General features: G+C 39.9%; 1 protein-coding gene across 1 annotated transcript in view; it reads left to right on the forward strand.

Annotated features, from left to right (window-relative positions):
- Ac78C (adenylyl cyclase 78C) overlaps nucleotides 1-16,977 on the forward strand; it is a 114,274-nt gene that overhangs the window by 61,160 nt on the left and 36,137 nt on the right. Inside the window, exons 8-9 of the mRNA XM_089647653.1 lie at nucleotides 11,591-11,793; nucleotides 16,067-16,216. Coding sequence (XP_089503779.1) covers nucleotides 11,591-11,793; nucleotides 16,067-16,216 — 353 coding nt within the window. The remainder of the gene's footprint in view (nucleotides 1-11,590; nucleotides 11,794-16,066; nucleotides 16,217-16,977) is intronic.

Genomic DNA, 16,977 nt, shown 5'->3' on the forward strand with positions numbered 1-16,977 from the left:
AAGTTTTTCTATCGTTTCGCTTGAGTAGAATACAAATAAAAAAATAAATTACTCAGTAAAAAATGTAAATGTAAACAATTAAAAAAAAGTTTTTTGAATAGAAACGTATGAATGCATAAAAGAAACAACTTTTAAAGAAATACAGTTTTATAGGTATGATTATCTGTGACAGATTCACTTGGTTAACTTTTTTGCTTTCTTATAAAATTATTTACAAAATAAATCAAAACCAGTTTTGTGCTTGAAATCGAACGTTTCTAGACTCAGGTCAAGCGTTTTTCAAGCGATTTTAATGCCTATTACCTACAATATAAGGTATACCAAGAATATACACATTTTTGGTTTGTAACTTCCTCTTAAATGTATGTCCTCCTTTTTTTTAAACTAGTAGACTACTTTTAAGATAGTTTTGGTTACCCCGCTCTAAAGGAAATTAATTAAAAAATTAAAAGAAATGAGCCACATTTGGTCATTTTACAGTTTAATCATAATTATATGTAATATTTACCTTTCTCATCAATTCAAAATAAAGAAATAATACTATACAGGGTGCATCGGCACTAACCCGACAAACTTTAACCACTTATTCCTTAGCACATTTGGAGTAAAAAATGTTATGGGCACTTTGCTGTCCGGTAGCATTTTTTTTCAATTAAAAACAAAAAAAAAAATTTCCACACTACATCACTGTCATTGGCATTGCGTTTCGTGTTCAACAGCTGTTATAAGCAAGTATGTCAAAAAGCGTCTTCGCTCTTTCGCACACACTAAATAATAATAGTTAAAAATGAGACGAATGGTGCCGTGCCATTTCGTTGTGATTGTAAAAGTGCGCCAATATAGGTACACACGTGCATTATTCAATAGAATTCGAATAAAATATTTGCCAGATGGGTTTTCAAACTTTGACAAAGGATAAAACAGAGGTGACATGTGGTGACAATATGAATAATAAATTTTTTATTAAAAAAAACGTTACCGGGCAGCAAAGTGCACATAAGATTTTTTACTCCAAATATGCTAAGGGATAGCTGGTTAAAGTTTGTCGGGTACGTGCCAATACAACCTGTATATAAGCATCTGACCCCAACTAATTCTAATTGTGTATTTTTCTGAAAGATTTTCTTAAGCACTCTCCTCACAAGCATTTCTGATCAGAATATTAAATAAACATATTTTGTCGTCGTAAATCGATATTTCGGCCCTATGTGTGCCGAACTTATCGAATACTTGTCTGATTTGTGGGGCGGCGGATTAGTGACAGAGAACTGTAAGGTATATAGGCAGAATATTTTCTCACCCAGGCAGAAGCATTCCTCGTACGGCCCTGATAGTTTATGATTATACACAGAATTAATCACATCGGCTAATTGGTCGGTGCCGCAGAGCCACTGTTCACGTTTACCCCTACAACCCAACACAAATCTAATCAACTAATATGAATGTGTAACGCACAGGTTCCCAACCTATCGGTCCCCAAATGGGGTCGCGAGAAATTAATAAACTAAAAAAATACATTAAAAATCAAATTATAACTGTTATTTTGCCGGGAAATTCACGAGCATGGCGGATGCGTATAAGTCTGCCAAAATGCAATATTGCCAACTCTTTCGCAGCGCAGTTAAAGACATTTTTAATTAGTAATAATTCGAAATAGAAATTGTACAGTCTTTATTCAATATGCAACTAAAAAACCGTTTAATAGTTGGGAAATGTTTTTTTATTTGTAAAACTGATTATGTTTAAGTAATATATAGTAAAAATAATATTTGGATGATTTGTATAGCGCCGTTTTTGTGCAAAATCACCTCAAGAGCGCTGTACAAATATATAATACATTTCTACAATGATCTATGTTATTACTAACTATATATGGAGATAATATACAGTGCAATACTTACCTGGTAGGTCACTTGAGATTAACACTTAATTAACATTAACTAATTACTTATTAGCGAAATTTACATACAGGATTTAGGTCATAATTGGATATAACTCGACTTTCTCTCGGGAATAGTATATTTAATTTAAGGGTATGACAGCTTAAAAAGGTGAGATTTTAGTTTAGACTATATATATTATAATATTCCCGGTGACATTAATTTCCAATAGATTCGCTATGTTTTAACATATTCCAAAATTAAATACTGTTGTTGAAATCATATTTATTTTATTTATTTATTTTTTTATTATATTGATTACATTTTATGATTTTGACTGTCCAACTAGGAAGGATTCCCGTTTCAGGACAATCAAATTTACAGGTTTCAAGTTATCCTAGACGAATACAGGATTTAAGACTAGCTAAAATAAGTATGTTAAAACGAAGATACATAAAAAGATACATAAACAAGATACATAGAGGCGTTCGTGATTTCAAATTACATTTTTTAGTATCATTTCGGAATCAGTCCTGCCTAGATCCAACAACCATTTTGTCACTCTTGGACCGAAGGATGATAATTCACACAGTTTCAGCTGAGAGGGGATTTTATTATATATTTTAGGACCGAGATATGAGAATATTTTTTGATAAGCCGCTCTGTTGCTTGTTGGAACAGAGAAAGAAAGACTATTTCTTATTTTAATATTACAAACGAACGTAATGCAATTAAAAATACAAATGTTTCGTCGATTGCCGATTTTTTTTTCGTTTCGTGATGACTTTTTGGAAAATATTACAATTATTTGGAAGTGTTTACGATAAACATTTAAATACGAATACATAGCGTGGTGTTGTCGCTTTAATACAAAAGGAGATAGAATGACAATTTGTGCCGTAATATATTTGGCTAATTTATATAGCGCCGTTTTCGTGAAAAATCACCTCAAGGGCGCTGTAACGTAAATTACACTAAAAAAAACTAAAAGCCTCAAAAATACTCACGGGGTAAATTATATTTTAAAAATCTGTTTTCTGTGTCTTTTCTTTATTGACATAATTTTTTTTTAAATATATCACGGTTGTGGTTTTACCAGTACCGTACTGGTTTTTGCTCCTCTGTCCTGGTTAGTCGTTATCTCAAACTAGTACACAAAAAATCTAAAGATTAAATAATAAATATTGTCAATTTACAAATTGAACAACGCATATTCAGAAAGCAAGCCACTCGTGGCATTATTTCAGTTATCGGGAGGTCAGAATCGGTTAACATCCACATATATCATAAAACCGGAGAATTATTTTGTACAGATTTGTTTGGCTTCCGTAAAATAGGGTCGGGTCTAGAAAGAAGGGTTAAGATTGGGAACCACTGATATTGGTAGGCATTGCCGCAATCAGCCAACCACTTCATTAGAAATCACTCAATTATCACATTGTATTATATTATTGTTAGTAAGGACTCTCGACAGGCTCTCGACTAGCAAGCCGGAGGTCGCAGATTGAAATCTAAACTACGCAACGTATTTTGATAGAATTTTCATTATCATTTAGAGAATTTCTTCCTGAAGGTTTATATATAAATAATACATGCATATTATACACGATTTTCCAATAAGAGGTGTTATTTTGATATTCAATCGTAAAAGATCAATGGTTTCGTTGCTTGTGTGGCACGTAGCGCCGTTTTGTTGAAAGCAAACGTTGTCCAGATCAATACCATCCAATTCCGGCCATAAAAAAACATTAATCATCTCTCGATAGCGCAATCCATTCACCGTAACTGTTGCTCCAGCCTCATTTTCGAAAAAGTAAAGTCCAATGACTCCGCCGGACCATAAACCGCACCAAACAGTCACACGTTGAGGATAGAGAGGCTTTTCAACAATAACTCTTGGGTTTTCCGAGCCCCAGATGCGACAATTTTGCTTGTTGACGAAGAGAGAAGAAGTTCCAATAAGAGGTGTTATTTTGAATAGCCCGCTATTTCGGTAGATGTTACTTTTGAAGCTGTCATTTTTTGACATTTGACAAGTAGAAACTACCCCATTATTAAAAATGGAACGATACACGCTTCAACAACGCATTGAAATTATTGAAATTCACTTGAGTGAATCAAATGCAAATCATCTTGAGTGATGAGGCCCATTTCCACCTCGGTGGCTTCGTCAACAAGCAAAATTGTCGCATATGGGGCTCGGAAAACCCAAGAGTTATTGTTGAAAAGCCTCTCTATTCTCAACGTGTGACTTTTTGCTGCGGTTTATGGTCCGGCGGAGTCATTGGACCGTACTTTTTCGAAAATGAGGCTGGAGCAACAGTTACGGTGAATGGATTGCGCTATCGAGAGATGATTAATGTTTTTTTATGGCCGGAATCGGATGGTATTGATCTGGACAACGTTTACTTTCAATAAGACGGAGCTACGTGCCACACAAGCAACGAAACCATTGATCTTTTACGATTGAATATCAAAATAACACCTCTTATTGGAAAACCCCGTATTTAGAGATGAAACAATGTAACATTTGTTTGAACCACTATATTTTTTTTATATACGCCGACTGGCTTCGGAACAACCATTCCTCCTTCCTCAGGGCAAAATATACTAACTTGACATTACAAAACAATGAGTGAACATAATATTATGTTACGAAGTGTTGAAGTGACGAGTGGGGAGAGGAGACAGAAGGGACGGTGAAAGGGAACATGTCTATGATGGGACTTTAAGATAACATTTGTTTGTTCATTGATAATGGACTCATTATTATAAAGGGGTTTCTTTATTTCGGAGTTATCTAATGGTTTTCCTTTATAGTTATATATAATACTTATCTCTGTTTTTCAAAACTATGATATATTTAGCGAAATCGGAAAAAAAATAATATTAAGACACCTTAAATGTTCTTTGATTCTCATTAAGAGTTGTTTTACCGATATAAAATTAGGAACAGTGATAACATTACAGTTTATACCAGCTGACGTGTACCCGACGTAGCTCAGCTTTTCTCTGCTTTATATAAACAAAATATGCATGTATTTTATATTTAAAACTTCTTAAAGAAATTTTCTAAATGATATTGAAAAATCTTATAAAAATCTGTTGCGTAGTTTAGAATATCTAAGCGTACAAACAGACAGACACGGTAGAGACCATAGACATATGAATATTAGTAGACCTGCCCTAAGTGATTAAAAGCGTACTATCCCCACTCCCCATACCGGTTCCATTGGAGCCGGCTGGGCTCGCGTATGGCCTCAAGTGAAATTTGAAAACGTGACGTCATCATTCTTGTGCGAACTATGGTCGAGGCATCATCGGTTCATTTTACGAAATAACACGGCAAAATGTTGACTTGTGATATGAAAACTTGTAAAAATAGATGTGCAAAAGAGAATAAACCCAATTGTCGTATTACATTCCATAAGTAAGCATTATTTTACTTTATTTTAAGCTTATTCACACCGTATTATATGGATCAGTTTTAGAAACATATACTATCACATCACAATGTAGCGATTCTCAAGTGTGCTCATCTTTGTTTACTGGGGTAAGTAAATTATGAAACATTTGTAAAAGTGTCTTAACTAAATACTCTGAAACTAACTACGACTCTGCAAACAGAAGAAATTTACTTTGCCGAATTTGGACTTCGCAAATTAGTTCATAACGTGGCGAGTAATTTGCGCTCCCATGTAAAAATGTCTATTCATTCAAAAGCAGATTTTACTTTTAAGAACTAAATGGTGATATTATAATGCGAGATGCCTATTTACTGTCAGATTGATTTATTGACGAATCACAGTCAGCTTAACCCCCTTCGTTCTTCAACAGTTGATTTTACCCCTCGCCATTATCTTCTCGTCTATTAATTCCTATGTCTGTGGTAGAGACTTATTTTAGTATAATACTAGCTGGTGTGTACCCGGCCTTGCGGGGGGTTATCTTTAGGACTTAGACATACAGGGTGTATCGGCAAGTACCCGACAAACTTTAACCAGCTATTCCTTAGCACATTTGGAGTAAAAAATGTTATAGGCACTTTGCTGTCCGGTAACATTTTTTTCCATTAAAAACAAAAAATAAATAAAAAATCCACACTCCGTCACTGTCATTTGCATTGTTTCTCGTGTTCAACAGCTGTTATTACCAAAGTGTGTCAAAAAGTGTCCTCGCTCTTTCGTACACATTAAATAATAATAGTTGGTGCCGTGCCATTTCGTTGTGATTGTAAAAGCGCGCCAACGTAGGTACGTACGTACATTATCCAACGAAACTCGGACAAAATATTGCCAGACGGGTTTTCAAACTTTGACAAAGGATAAAACATTGGTGACATGTGGTGAAAATATGAATAATAAATTTTTTATTAAAAAAAAGTGTTACCAGACAGCAAAGTGCTCATTTTTTACTCCAAATGTGCCGATACACCCCGTATACTACTGCACATTTCTATGTAAATCTCTTTTAGATATATAATTTATAATTAATTGTTTATAATAATTCCGTAGTACATTATTTTGATGTATCTCATAAGGTTTAGCCAGCGTTAGCAATGTAGTGCCCGAAATATATGTTTACGACTTGATTATAAAACATCGATTTTTCTCTACTTTCTATAAATATAATATGCATGTTTTATATATGTAAACCTTTCGAAAGAAATTCTCTACATGAAAGTGAAAACCTTATCAAAATCCATTCCGTAGCTTAGAAGAACTAAGCACATAAACAGACAGACGCGGATAGCGACTTTATTTTATACTACAGGGTTTTCCAATAAGAGGTGTTATTTTGATATTCAATCGTTAAAGATCAATGGTTTCGTTGCTTGTGTGACACGTAGCGCTGTCTTGTTGAAAGTAAACGTTGTCCAGATCAATACCATCCAATTCCGGCCATAAAAAAACATTAATCATCTCTCGATAGTGCAATCCATTCACCGTAACTGTTGCTCCAGCCTCATTTTCGAAAAAGTAATGTCCATTGACTCCGCCGGACCATAAACCGCACCAAACAGTCACACGTTGAGGAAAGAGAGGCTTTTCAACAATAATTCTTGGGTTTTCCGAGCCCCAGATGCGACAATTTTGCTTGTTGACGAAGCCACCGAGGTGGAAATGGGCCTCATTACTCAAGATGATTTGCATTTGATTCAATCAAGTGAATTTTAATAATTTCAATGCGTTGTTGAAGCGTGTATCGTTCCATTTTTATTAATGGCGTAGTTTCTACTTGTCAAATGTCAGCTTCAAAAGTAACATCTACTGAAATAGCGGCCTATTCAAAATAACACCTCTTATTGAAAAACCCGTACATAGAGAAGAGAAAATATACCGGAATCAATCAATTTATGGTCCTTATCTTTTAGCATAGAAAAATTACCGATATTATTTCTTGTATTAAAATTGGTTTAATATTATAAGGGAGATTTTTGCAACATTGAACTGAAAAATGATGAATCGTTATTATTAATTTATTGGGGACTTTAAAGCGAAATCAAGGTCGCAAATATGCGAATTACAAAAACCTGACAATTTTTTAGACTGCGCATTACTAAATTAAATTACTCAATTTATTCCTTGCACAATCTTTCGATCAACTCATAAATTTTTACTCAATTTAGCGTTCGCTCAGCAATAATTGGTGAAAGTGATTGAAAAAGTCCGAGGTAGGTAATACAAAAAGCCACCGGAAGCAAAAAAAGACATCGAGAAGTTGGTAAATGGGTCGTACTCCGGAAATTGCAGATAACTCTACAGCCGAAGACACTCTTATCCCCTGGACCAATTACAAGAAAATTCTAGAAAGATGGTTAGATTTCATTTTTTTTGTTGATTGGTGATCGAATCGAAATTGAAGCAAGCGTTTTCGATTTCCACTTAAGGAAGTCTAATAGATTTGAGTCTCGTGTTTCTTATATTTGCTGTCTGTGTCTGTTTACTGTTCATTTTGAGAGTTTTCACTGCTCATTGAACCTGATATCATAATTTTCAATCAGTTTGATTTCCGATTCATAAATTTTTTACATTGATTTTTTATTTGTTCAACTTAACTGGTTTATGATAGCGTTCCCCCTAGTTAGCAGAGTTTTTTCGATATTTTTTCTCTGAGGCGATACAATGCGAAGTAATCATACAAAAATTTGGATATTTGGTTTGAAAATTTGATAACCTAGAAATATTATAGAGGCTTTAATTAAATACTCTGAAAAAAACACATCTCAGCCTTTTATAAGCCTAGAAATAAATAAAGTATCAAGCTTTAAAAAAAAAATCTGTGAAGTGTAAAATCTCCTACTTGCGAACCCCTTTTCAGATTAGGTATCATTGTTCAGTGTGCCAAATGTAGTTTTCTAGATAATGATTAAAAAACATTTTAATAATTTGTGTCTTTCCGTCACAAAACCAAAGAAAACATCCATTTGTCCATGTTTTTTTTACATGAATCAAAACAGGCGGCATGTATTAAGCGGAAATTTCAACCTTATCGCCATCTGCATAAGGAGTGCGTGATTCGCCTGATTCCGAATGTGATGTGCGTATACATTTGCGAGCCGAAACGCGAGCTGAGCCTCGAATTATGGGAAAGGAATGAATAACGGCATAAGGCGTTTCTCGCTGTTTGCTATTTCTTCGTTCCTTTCGCATAATTCGAGACTCGGCTCGCGTTTGGGCTCGCAAATGTATTCGCGCCATTACACGCCGAAGTGGATCGCCATATAAAATGATAAAAATTGAACAAACAACGTGGGATTTTTTTATTGTTGGTTAATAGTTAAATGTAAGGTACAAAGCGGTCTCAGTAAGCAGATTTTCTACTTTTTGGTTAATACGCACTAATCCGATCTTCATCCTAATTAATGTACACGTTTTCAGAACAGTTTACGATAGTTTAAATCAGAGGTTCCCAAAGTGGTCTATATGGACCCCCAGGGGTCGATATCGGCTTGCTGGGGGTCTATGTCAGCGAGAAAAAATTTGGGGGTCCACGAGATACAAATGGGGGTACATACGAGCTGACCCCCATTTACCTCAACTCAATATTTAGGAGTTCCGTAAATGACACAATACACCTAAAACAAATAACACAGTTTACGTAATACTAATAATAGACTGAGAAATTACTTATTTGATATTTGTATGTTTATGTATCGTAAAGTTGTTTATTGAGGTATATAAATAGAGTCTACGTTCCTTTTCTTGTCCGAATTAATATATTGAACCAAAACATTGCACATTGGAAGCCGCGAATTTTCCTAGTTCCCCAACTTGTTTTTGAAAAACGTCCAGGGTAATAATGACGTTTAACATTTAGATGTACTTCACACAGACTTCAAAACTAAGTTTGACGACATTTTGACTGTTGAAATGGAATGTTGAAGAATCGGATATCATATGACAAGAAGAACTGACCGGAATAAGCGCTAACAAAGAGCTTAAGGGGCAGTTCTGTAGGGCCAGCGACAGAAAGAAATTCCCGTTGCTTATCCTGCTCCATTTTCATTTGGTGTAATACCTCACAAGGGCGCACAGTGGGCTGAAAATCGCCTTTCATAGACATAGAGACTTGAATTTTCAAGGGTATTTTTTTTGGCTAGAAATGGATTCTGCTGATCATTACTATGCTATAAAATGTCGTACGAAGCAATTGCGTGTACAAATGAAGGAGTTATAATTTTTTTAAGAAAAATTTTTATGGCGCTGACATTAAAAATGAGGCTATCTCTGGAATCATAAGGTTGGCCGTTCTATCCTTACACACAGATAATACTACTATTTATTTGTATTTTTTTGACATACTTCATATTGTGGCGCAAGGTGCGTTTTTTTTTTTTAAATCCTCAAAGTTGAAAAAAACCCTTTTTAATGTTGATGATTCATTTTAATGCTTAAATGCTTTTAGGCTTGCAGTGTAAATAAAATATTGTAAACTAGACAAAGCATACTCATATGTAAAGCATTTAAGCATTAAAATGAATCTTCAACATAAAAAGTTTTTTTTTTAACTTTGAGGATTTTTAAAAGAAAAATCACAAGTTTTGCCACAATACGAAGTATGTCAAAAAAATACAAATAAATAGTAGTATATTTGTGTGTAAGGATATAATGGTCAACCTTATGATTCCAGAGATAGCCTCATTTTTAATGTCAGTTCCATACAATTTTTTCTTAAAAAAATGATGACTCCTTCATTTGTACACGCAATTGCTTCGTACGACATTTTATAGCATAGTAATGATCAGCAGAATCCATTTCTAGCCAAAAAAAATACCCTTGAAAATTCAAGTCTCTATGTCTATGAAAGGCGATTTTCAGCCCACTGTGGGGCGCCCCTGTCTGCACAATGCAAAAACAGAGGAACTATATCACCACCCGGTTGTAGGGCAGGCAAGGGAAGGGAATCTTTTTACGAAAAAAATAAATGATTATCACATGGGACGTTAATAGTTTTAGGAAAATTCAATATTTGGGTCTACGGAAAAAAATATTTGGCAAGTGGTCTACGGGGCAAATAAGTTTGGGAACCTCTGTTTTAAATTACCAGAGGATGACCAAAAAAATAGTGCCCACATCGAGAACGATTATCACCTGATTAAATTTTCAATCAATTTTTTGATGATGGATAAAATTTTCTAGAAAATACCCGTAAGCTTGTATTATGGTATTTCACAGAAATTCAAATGTTACATTGTCAACAAAAGGTCAATCAGCGCCATTTTATTTTTATCGCTGTTAAACACTGATTATAGGTCACTTTCAGCTTTCTACAAAATTGTGATCAACAAATGTGTAAATGTCTATGACAACGTGACAGTTGTGCTTTACTGTTGATCTAATTTTTGTTTATAAGCAGAAACAAACTTAGAATTGGCATTTAACGGTAAATCGGTGCTGATTAGCCATTTGATGACAATGATTCATTTGAATTTCTTTGATGCACCAATACATACAGCTAGGGGTGTTTATAATGAAAATGCTTTATTTTTTAACGTTTATTTAGATTTATGCAAATGTATTCACATATTTAGTAGGAAAGAATGCATAATAAAGTAACAAGGAAAAATACAGATAACTACCTAGATATAAAAGAAACTGAAAAAAGAATCTTGGTAAGTATGTAGATAAAAAAACACATATTCATATCTTGCGAAAAGTGCCAAGACTTGTGGCTTCCTTTACGGCTTTAGGAAAGTTTGGTTAGGTTAGGTTAGGTCATTTATAAAACACGCTGTTTTGTGTTCACGCAAAGTTATGAAGGAATTCGTTTCACGGAATTTAAACAATTCGTCAGATTTCAAAGGTGATTTTCAAGTTCTGTAAAAGTTTTTTACAAGCTCTGTTATTGTGTCCGTTTTATGGAACAACTGGCCAATAATTATGTAATAACAGAAATTGAATAGAGCCTTCAGAGAACTTGAAAGACAGCTATGAAATTTGATGAATTGTTCAAATTCTGTGAAACAACGTCCTAACGTATTGGGAAACCTAAAATCTCAACTATTTCTCGTAGGATCATTGTGAACATTTTCATGGTACATCATATTATTCTGCAAATAATTATGAAGCTTGTTATTTTTAAATTGTATTTCTTTGTTAACTTGTTTAGTTGTCACCACATTTATTCTTTGATGATAAATTCTCACTTTATGTCAAAGTTTAAACTATTCGAAATATTCAAAAATGTCAACAACAAAATTGATTCTTTTTTCCACAGGACGTCGGTTGCGCTCTCCGTCAACTGTTTGCCAACGCCCTCCTGTATTCCTGCATGAACCTGGCCGGAATGTATACGAAGTATCTGACGGACAGGGGTCAGCGCAGGGCCTTCCTGGAGACCCACCGAGCCATGGAGACGCGCTGCAGGACGCAGGAGGAGAACGCCAGACAGGAGAAGTTGCTGCTCTCTGGTAAGATACCTTCGTCCATCCCTGTATTCCTTCATGAACCTGGCCGGAATGTATACGAAGTATCTGACGGACAGGGGTCAGCGGAGGGCCTTCTTCGAGACCCACCGATCCATGGAGACGCGCTGCAGGACGCAGGAGGAGAACGCCAGACAGGAGAAGTTGCTGCTCTCTGGTAAGATACCTTCGTCCATCCCTGTATTCCTGCATGAACCTGGCCGGAATGTATACGAAGTATCTGACGGACAGGGGTCAGCGCAGGGCCTTCCTGGAGACCCACCGAGCCATGGAGACGCGCTGCAGAACGCAGGAGGAGAACGCCAGACAGGAGAAGTTGCTGCTCTCTGGTAAGATACCTTCGTCCATCCCTGTATTCCTGCATGAACCTGGCCGGAATGTATACGAAGTATCTGACGGACAGGGGTCAGCGCAGGGCCTTCCTGGAGACCCACCGAGCCATGGAGACGCGCTGCAGGACGCAGGAGGAGAACGCCAGACAGGAGAAGTTGCTGCTCTCTGGTAAGATACCTTCGTCCATCCCTGTTTTCCTGCATGAACCTGGCCGGAATGTATACGAAGTATCTGACGGACAGGGGTCAGCGGAGGGCCTTCTTCGAGACCCACCGATCCATGGAGACGCGCTGCAGGACGCAGGAGGAGAACGCCAGACAGGAGAAGTTGCTGCTCTCTGGTAAGATACCTTCGTCCATCCCTGTATTCCTGCATGAACCTGGCCGGAATGTATACGAAGTATCTGACGGACAGGGGTCAGCGCAGGGCCTTCCTGGAGACCCACCGAGCCATGGAGACGCGCTGCAGGACGCAGGAGGAGAACGCCAGACAGGAGAAGTTGCTGCTCTCTGGTAAGATACCTTCGTCCATCCCTGTATTCCTGCATGAACCTGGCCGGAATGTATACGAAGTATCTGACGGACAGGGGTCAGCGCAGGGCCTTCCTGGAGACCCACCGAGCCATGGAGACGCGCTGCAGGACGCAGGAGGAGAACGCCAGACAGGAGAAGTTGCTGCTCTCTGGTAAGATACCTTCGTCCATCCCTGTATTCCTGCATGAACCTGGCCGGAATGTATACGAAGTATCTGACGGACAGGGGTCAGCGCAGGGCCTTCCTGGAGACCCACCAAGCCATGGAGACGCGCTGCAGAACGCAGGAGGAGAACGCCAGACAGGAGAAGTTGCTGCTCTCTGGTAAGATACCTTCGTCCATCCCTGTATTCCTGCATGAACCTGGCCGGAATGTATACGAAGTATCTGACGGACAGGGGTCAGCGCAGGGCCTTCCTGGAGACCCACCGAGCCATGGAGACGCGCTGCAGGACGCAGGAGGAGAACGCCAGACAGGAGAAGTTGCTGCTCTCTGGTAAGATACCTTCGTCCATCCCTGTATTCCTGCATGAACCTGGCCGGAATGTATACGAAGTATCTGACGGACAGGGGTCAGCGGAGGGCCTTCTTCGAGACCCACCGAGCCATGGAGACGCGCTGCAGGACGCAGGAGGAGAACGCCAGACAGGAGAAGTTGCTGCTCTCTGGTAAGATACCTTCGTCCATCCCTGTATTCCTGCATGAACCTGGCCGGAATGTATACGAAGTATCTGACGGACAGGGGTCAGCGCAGGGCCTTCCTGGAGACCCACCGAGCCATGGAGACGCGCTGCAGGACGCAGGAGGAGAACGCCAGACAGGAGAAGTTGCTGCTCTCTGGTAAGATACCTTCGTCCATCCCTGTATTCCTGCATGAACCTGGCCGGAATGTATACGAAGTATCTGACGGACAGGGGTCAGCGGAGGGCCTTCTTCGAGACCCACCGATCCATGGAGACGCGCTGCAGGACGCAGGAGGAGAACGCCAGACAGGAGAAGTTGCTGCTCTCTGGTAAGATACCTTCGTCCATCCCTGTATTCCTGCATGAACCTGGCCGGAATGTATACGAAGTATCTGACGGACAGGGGTCAGCGCAGGGCCTTCCTGGAGACCCACCGAGCCATGGAGACGCGCTGCAGGACGCAGGAGGAGAACGCCAGACAGGAGAAGTTGCTGCTCTCTGGTAAGATACCTTCGTCCATCCCTGTATTCCTGCATGAACCTGGCCGGAATGTATACGAAGTATCTGACGGACAGGGGTCAGCGCAGGGCCTTCCTGGAGACCCACCGAGCCATGGAGACGCGCTGCAGGACGCAGGAGGAGAACGCCAGACAGGAGAAGTTGCTGCTCTCTGGTAAGATACCTTCGTCCATCCCTGTTTTCCTGCATGAACCTGGCCGGAATGTATACGAAGTATCTGACGGACAGGGGTCAGCGGAGGGCCTTATTCGAGACCCACCGAGCCATGGAGACGCGCTGCAGGACGCAGGAGGAGAACGCCAGACAGGAGAAGTTGCTGCTCTCTGGTAAGATACCTTCGTCCATCCCTGTATTCCTGCATGAACCTGGCCGGAATGTATACGAAGTATCTGACGGACAGGGGTCAGCGCAGGGCCTTCCTGGAGACCCACCGAGCCATGGAGACGCGCTGCAGGACGCAGGAGGAGAACGCCAGACAGGAGAAGTTGCTGCTCTCTGGTAAGATACCTTCGTCCATCCCTGTATTCCTGCATGAACCTGGCCGGAATGTATACGAAGTATCTGACGGACAGGGGTCAGAGGAGGGCCTTCTTCGAGACCCACCGATCCATGGAGACGCGCTGCAGGACGCAGGAGGAGAACGCCAGACAGGAGAAGTTGCTGCTCTCTGGTAAGATACCTTCGTCCATCCCTGTATTCCTGCATGAACCTGGCCGGAATGTATACGAAGTATCTGACGGACAGGGGTCAGCGCAGGGCCTTCCTGGAGACCCACCGAGCCATGGAGACGCGCTGCAGAACGCAGGAAGAGAACGCCAGACAGGAGAAGTTGCTGCTCTCTGGTAAGATACCTTCGTCCATCCCTGTATTCCTGCATGAACCTGGCCGGAATGTATACGAAGTATCTGACGGACAGGGGTCAGCGCAGGGCCTTCCTGGAGACCCACCGAGCCATGGAGACGCGCTGCAGGACGCAGGAGGAGAACGCCAGACAGGAGAAGTTGCTGCTCTCTGGTAAGATACCTTCGTCCATCCCTGTTTTCCGGCATGAACCTGGCCGGAATGTATACGAAGTATCTGACGGACAGGGGTCAGCGGAGGGCCTTCTTCGAGACCCACCGATCCATGGAGACGCGCTGCAGGACGCAGGAGGAGAATGCCAGACAGGAGAAGTTGCTGCTCTCTGGTAAGATACCTTCGTCCATCCCTGTATTCCTGCATGAACCTGGCCGGAATGTATACGAAGTATCTGACGGACAGGGGTCAGCGCAGGGCCTTCCTGGAGACCCACCGAGCCATGGAGACGCGCTGCAGGACGCAGGAGGAGAACGCCAGACAGGAGAAGTTGCTGCTCTCTGGTAAGATACCTTCGTCCATCCCTGTATTCCTGCATGAACCTGGCCGGAATGTATACGAAGTATCTGACGGACAGGAGTCAGCGCAGGGCCTTCCTGGAGACCCACCGAGCCATGGAGACGCGCTGCAGGACGCAGGAGGAGAACGCCAGACAGGAGAAGTTGCTGCTCTCTGGTAAGATACCTTCGTCCATCCCTGTATTCCTGCATGAACCTGGCCGGAATGTATACGAAGTATCTGACGGACAGGGGTCAGCGGAGGGCCTTCTTCGAGACCCACCGATCCATGGAGACGCGCTGCAGGACGCAGGAGGAGAACGCCAGACAGGAGAAGTTGCTGCTCTCTGGTAAGATACCTTCGTCCATCCCTGTATTCCTGCATGAACCTGGCCGGAATGTATACGAAGTACCTGACAGACAGGAGTCAGCGCAGGGACGTCCTGGAGACCCACCGAGCCATGGAGACGCAGACAGAGGTGAACGCCAGACAGAAGAAGTTGCTGCTCTCTGGTGAGATATCTTCGCCCATCCCAGGGAGAAAAATGGCCATTTGCTAATTTATTAATAATCTTTTCAAATTAGGGGTTATTCCGCTTAAAAACGGAATTGTAGGCGTTACGAAAGAATTAACAGGTTTCCTGGTAAACTTTTATTTGATAAGTCATTCGTTAATAAATATTAAATTATGGTATCGGAACACACGATAATTTTTGCATTTGATATATACGGATTTTCATAAACACGTGTTCCCAAATCATGATAATATATTATGCAGATTTTTTGGTTCATCACAGCCAGCACTATAAACATTTGTAATTTGTCATTTTGCTTTTCAGTATTACCAGACTTTGTTGCCAAAGAGATGATACGGGATATCGCCCAAGAGGAAGAGAAAGGATCTTTTCAACCTCACCAGTTTCACAAAATCTACATCCACAGATATGAAAATGTGTCCATTCTGTTCGCAGACATCAAAGGCTTTACTGGTAAGCAACTTAACCTGACATAAAGCATTAAGATGACACAATACCCGAAAATAAAGTCGGAATCTCAATGACGTAAGTAAAGAAGCCGTGTACAAAAACATGCGACGCGCGACCCTTGTGCATTAGATAGACCTACGGTCGAATTTGCCTTGCCTAGCAGTCCTAAACAATTGATATTTAATAATATAAATTTGATAATCGTATCACTAAAATCTTAGATATCTCCAAACAAATTAGATGTCTCCAAACGTTTGTTCAAAATCTTAAATCTCCGAAAATTCTTCACCGATTGCTTTGAAATTTGGACACGTTGCATTCAAATATGCGTGTGTTTTTATATACCTATATTATTTAGATGTCATCTGAGACAGATAAAAACATGATTTTCATTTAAAAACAGCGCCATTTGTTGGACGTAAAATCAAAACAGCTGCTGTTTTTCTATCTGCACAGATAGACTGAAACACATTAACGCATGGCGGAGTACAGCTAGTCTTAAATAAAAATAACTCACATCCGTGGGTATCAGTTTGAAAAAAAAAGATATTGTAGTTACGAATTTGTCGGAATTAATTAAAATGTGTGCCACGAGCAATCTCCTGTTATTGGTCCTTGCTATTGATATTTATGAAGTATAGGAAGGTATCGCACGGATGATTCCTGTGTACATTATTCAAGAATAATATTAAATGCCCGGAGTTGACAAATTAAATTAATTTTTTCTGTACGTAACTGTGCGCTCCACGCGCTCTTCTGCCCAA

Source organism: Hesperophylax consimilis, chromosome 26 (assembly GCF_061612785.1).
Source record: "Hesperophylax consimilis isolate HC1 chromosome 26, BYU_Hcon_1.0, whole genome shotgun sequence".
In the NCBI taxonomy this organism is placed as follows: Eukaryota; Metazoa; Arthropoda; class Insecta; order Trichoptera; family Limnephilidae; genus Hesperophylax; species Hesperophylax consimilis.